The sequence below is a fragment of the Podarcis vaucheri genome, assembly GCF_965113315.1.
Source record: "Podarcis vaucheri genome assembly, chromosome: 9".
Lineage (NCBI taxonomy): Eukaryota > Metazoa > Chordata > Lepidosauria > Squamata > Lacertidae > Podarcis > Podarcis vaucheri.
Window position 1 is genome coordinate 76,807,934 of NC_138767.1, and position 4,928 is coordinate 76,812,861.

At 57.7% G+C, this 4,928-nt stretch overlaps 1 protein-coding gene across 1 annotated transcript; it reads left to right on the forward strand.

The window, feature by feature from the left end:
• The first annotated feature begins 881 nt into the window (after positions 1 to 881).
• RPP25 (ribonuclease P/MRP subunit p25) lies at positions 882 to 2,844 on the forward strand. Its single transcript, XM_082238383.1, has one exon. The coding sequence runs from the start codon at positions 1,526 to 1,528 to the stop codon at positions 2,261 to 2,263; it is 738 nt and encodes a 245-aa protein (XP_082094509.1). The 5' UTR covers positions 882 to 1,525; the 3' UTR covers positions 2,264 to 2,844.
• The last annotated feature ends 2,084 nt before the right edge of the window (positions 2,845 to 4,928 follow it).

Consider the following 4,928-nt stretch of genomic DNA (forward strand, 5'->3'; position numbering starts at 1 on the left):
CTCTGAGAAGCTACAGAGAGGCCTCGCCCAACAGGAGAGCCCTTGCTTTGCATGCGGAGCCCAAGTTGAACCCCTAGGGCTGCCAGGGACTGCGAAGAGCTCCTTGTCTGGAACCCTGGGTGGCTGCACTGCCACTCGGGGTAGACCAGGGGAGGGGAGCCTTCCGTGAGGAGGGCAAAGGTGGCCCTCCCAGCCTTTCCATCTGGCCCTCGGGACTCTGCCCTCCCCCTCCCCAGGCCACACCCCTGAGTGGCCCTACCTGCTCCCTCCCTGAGCGTTTCAAGCTTTTATATTGGTTGCCCCTGGCCCTGCCCACCGCCGCTATGTGGCCCCCGGAAGGCTCTCCAGGAGGGGATGTGGCCCTCGACCGAAAAATGCTCCCTCGGCACCATGCCGCTCGCAGGCCACCTTTCCCGAACCCCCACTTATGGGTCCCAGCCCAGTGGCGTAGCGTGGGGGGTGCAGGGGGGGCCGGCCGCACGGGGCGCAACATCTGGGGGTTAGGGTTAGGGGGCGCAAATCCACGGGTTAGGGGGCGCAAATCCACGGGTAAGGGGGCGCAAATTACTTGCCTTGCCCCGGGTGCTGACAACCCACGCTACGCCACTGTCCTAGCCTGCTGGTCAAGTGGACAGGGAGGGGGGCTCTTTCCAGTCCGGAGTCGAGCCAACTGAGCCCCGCAGTGGGCAGAGTCCCTGTCCCCGGAAAAGTCACTCCGGGACCTCTGCCTGCCCGCCGCCCGCTGCCCTCTCGGCGGCCCCCGGGGAGCCGCTCTCCCGCTCAGCCCCGGAGGAGGAGGCGGAGGGAAGCGGAGGCGGGAAGCAGCCGCGGAGCCGCCTCAGCCCCAGCAGCAGCTGCCTGCACTTTGCTGACACGAGCGATTCCGAGTTGACGGCGCGCCCGTCCTTGAGGCAGCAGAGGCGGCGGCGGGCGGCGAGCGCGGCGGGCGAGAGGCGGGCCGGGTTCGCTTTAAGGGGGCCGGACGCGGAGGGAGAGCCCGGGAGCAGCTCCTGCCGGCCTCGCTCGCTGCCAAAGAGGGAACCGGAGGAAAGTCCGGCGCGGGAAAGCCAAGCGGCGCGGGAGAGGACGCCGGGACGCCGGGGCCGCGCTGAGCAGGGCGCGGGGCTCCCCCTTTGCTCTCCTGCACCCCTCCGGGGGCTCCGGGCGCCCACTGAGCCGAAGTCCAGCTGCAGGGGCCAGCCAGCCGAGGAGGGAGAGATCCAGCCCGGCCAGCGCTGCTGCGGTCTCTCCTGGACGGCGCGCCCGTCCCGCGAGCCTGGCTTGGGGCATTTCTCGTCTGTGCTGCCCTGGGACGTGGCTCAGTGGTTAGAGCGCCTGCTCAAGGCTCAAGAGGTCCCCGGTTCTGTCCCTGGGCACCTCCAGGCAGGACCGAGGAAGAACTCCCCTCCCGAAACTCCGGAGAGCCGCTGCCGGCCAGTGTGAGCAGCACTGCGCTAGATGGACCGAGGGCCAGCCTGGTCTAAGGCACCTTCCCGCGAGCCAGAGGCCCCGGGTTCTCTGCGAGATGCACCCAGGAAGCCCGGAGGTTGTGGGACCCTCATCCCTCGCCGCCGCGCCCCAGACGGCGGCTTCTGGGGGAACCGAGCCCATCGCCCCCCAGCAGTCCAGGATGGAGAACTTCAGGAAGGTCAAGACGTCGGAGGAAGAAAGCCCGCTGCCCTTCGTGGGCCTCCCCTCGGACGTGATTGAGATGAAGGTGAAGGAGGGCAGCAAGATCCGGAACCTGATGGGCTTCGCCATGGGCAGGGTGGCGCGGGAGGACACCCGGCAGATCGTCTTCAGCGGCTGCGGCCGGGCTGTCACCAAGACCATCACCTGCGTGGAGATCATGAAGAGGAAAGTGGGCGGCCTCCACCAGGTCACCAAAGTGCAATACAGGACTCTCCTGGAGGTCTGGGAGAACAAGGCAGCCCGGCCCGACGGGGGCCCCGCAGAACATCTCACCGTCCACAAGAACGTGCCCTCCATCTGCATCCTGCTCTCCAAGGACCCCCTGGATCCCAGCCAGATGGGCTATCAGCCCCCGGATCTCCCCGGCGGCCTGTGGGTGGGCGAGGGGGGCAGCCAAGAGGACAGGTCCAGCGCTGCCCCGAAGGGAAGGAAGAGGAGGCTGGCGCTGCCCCACGAGGAGGACCCGCGGAACAAGAAGGCTCAGGTACCGGAGATCCAGGGCGACTCGGGGGCCCTGGAGGGTTGTGGACACGGACGGCATTGCTGCCCTGCTTGCCTTGAGCAATTGTGAGAAAACCCAAGCCTTATATGCAGACGGAGGGACAGAGACAGGCTGGGCGCATTCCGGATTTGCAGGTGCTTCGTAACCAGTAAAAGGGGTGATGGAGCGGGGGCTGCCTTTGCCAGCGGTCTTGTGCTGGGTTATTCTTCCCAGGGAGAGATGTCCCCCACAGCCGCCTCAAATCCTGCCAGCTCAGGTTGGGTGGAGCAAAGGATTCTGCTCCATATACTAGGCAATGAAAGGATGGTCCATTCAGACAGGCCGCTGAGTGTGGAAAACAGCCCAGGAGGGTGGAAGACACAGTTTGGGTGCTGACTGCACGCAGGATGTTTTCACACGCCAGGTGAAGTGGAGGACTCAGGGCGTGGGTTGCTCGAAACCACTGACAGCACCTGTGGCTTGTTGCTGGGTTGTGCGGGGGGGGGGGTGTTAAAGGTCCCAGTAAGGGGCAAAGGCGTTGGCTGTAAACCTGGGAATGGAAACATTGCTCTATCCAGGACTAAGTGTGTGTGTTTTAAATGGTCTTATGACCAGGGTCGTGGTTTCTGTGCCCCTTCCCCTACCCCTTTTAAACTTAAAAGACTGCATTGCTTCCATGGAAGTTTTCCCTCTGAAAGTTGACTTAAATTTGCATCTCTGCCTATAGATTTGCATATGCACATTTTAGGAAAGTATATGCTGTTGCCTGAGTCTTGTAAGGTCTTAGCAGCCCCCATGCTTATCGTCGCTTTCTAGTGAAGTAGGTGGGTGCCCTTGTATGGGAGAGGGCTGGACCACATCCTATGAAATGCTCTGTCCTGCAGAATCCTCTCGTATCTGCTCTGTTTTTTAAGAGTTTCTCTGTTTTACTGAAGCTGGAGGTGAATCAGAGGAGACATTAAAAAAAGGGGGGGAAGCATGATTTGGAGCAAACGGGCAGCAGATTTCTCTCTCTTTTCGATCACACTGGAACTCAGGGTCACCCAGCAAAATTGGCTGGGCGTGGATTTGAGACAGGCAGGAGCAAGAACTGCTTCACACAACACAGAACGGATGTCTGGAATTTTCCACCCCCAGCATAAGTGGCCTGAAAGAAGGATTGGGCACATTTGTGGAGGGCAGGATGCCACTGAAATGTCAGCTGGGGGGGGGGAGCAGATGAGCAGACCAGTGCAGCCTTCATGGTGTGCAGATGGCCTTTTGTGTGTGCCTCTTAGCAGCCCATGTGGAAAACTAGATCGATGTGTGGCTTTGGTCAGTATGGTCAGGCATCTGCTGGGGACCCACACCCCAGCAGGGGCCTCGCTGCCAAGACCCCCTGGACCTGCTAAAGTGGGAAGATGAACTCAATGAGTGAGGGGGGCCCACAGGAGCAGTCTTGTCCAAGGGTCCTCCGAAACCTGGAGGAGACACATTGGATCGGGCCCATCCAGCAGAGCTCTTCTGAAGTCAGTAGTCCTGTTTCTAAGCTGTCCCTCTATCTGCTGCTAGGAGGTTCTCCTTATATCAATCCTGAGAGGTACATGATTGCAGGGGGCAGGGGGGGATATAATGTTGGGTCTCTCTGCCCCTCCTGCCCTTGTGAAATCTTTCCTTCTGACTCTCTCTGGAACAGTTGCAGCCCTCCTACAGCTTCTGTATGGAGCATTATCTTCCTGGCTGGATAAAAAGAAATCTTGCTTCTCCGCCAGGAAGGGGTGGGGGTAGAAGAGGCTGTGCAAAGCAGGCAGTTCTGTATCTCTTCAACACTTTGCAATGAGGTTGCTCTTATCAGACACTTTGTAGAACACAAAACTCATTGCAATGGATTTATTCCTTTCCGGAGCTCAGAAGGTGCAGGTTAAGTTGTATTGATTCAGAGTGGGATCATTGTAACTAAAGAATGCTTTTGTCTCATTCCACCGCCTCCCCTTCAAATTACAGTGGGTCCTTCTTTCTTTCTTTTTCTGCTACATAATGTATTTCTTGAGAACAAGGATCTATATGGGCATTTCCCCCCTTCAAGGAATGACTTGATTATTGTATCTTTTTGCCAGGAACACATCACTGTTGAAGACCTATGCAACATAGTTCTAGAAAGCAAGAGAGAGCGCGGTTAAAACTAAACATCCATTCTAGTCAATGCAGGCTTTTCATTAGCTTTGTAGTCATACTTCGGGTTACAGACGCTTCGGCTTACGCAATTTCGGGTTGTGCACCGCTCCAAACCCAAAAGTACCGGAACGGGTTGCTTCCAGGTTTCGGGGCTTGCACATGTGCAGAAACGCTAAATCACGCTTTGCGCATGCACAGAAGACCAAATCGTGACTCACACATGCGCAGATGCAGCGCTGCAGGTTGCGGACACTGTGGGTTGTGAATGTGTTTCCCACATGGATCACATTCGCAACCCGAGTGTCCACTGTATAGATAACCACATTTTTAAAAATCAATACCTTCTTTTCAGGTAAGGTTTTAAAATAAGTTTACAAGGTATGATATGGATGCATGCCATCCCAATCTCTGAGCAGTGTGAGTTTCCAGGCACTCACCCAGGGTTTGTGTTTCCTTTGGAATGAGGCCCAGAGGAGACTGTGGTGTCTTTAGGATATACAGTTTATTTACACATATTTACAAGCTGAGTCTAGATGGAGAGGTTCACAGCATTAACACCCCAATATGGTCTTGCTTCTCCCATAGCCACAGCCTTGGATTC

What these genes read in the sequence shown, in the direction of transcription:
- RPP25 (XM_082238383.1), top strand. Translation starts at nt 1,526, where the DNA reads ATGCACCCAGGAAGCCCGGAGGTTGTGGGACCCTCATCCCTCGCCGCC.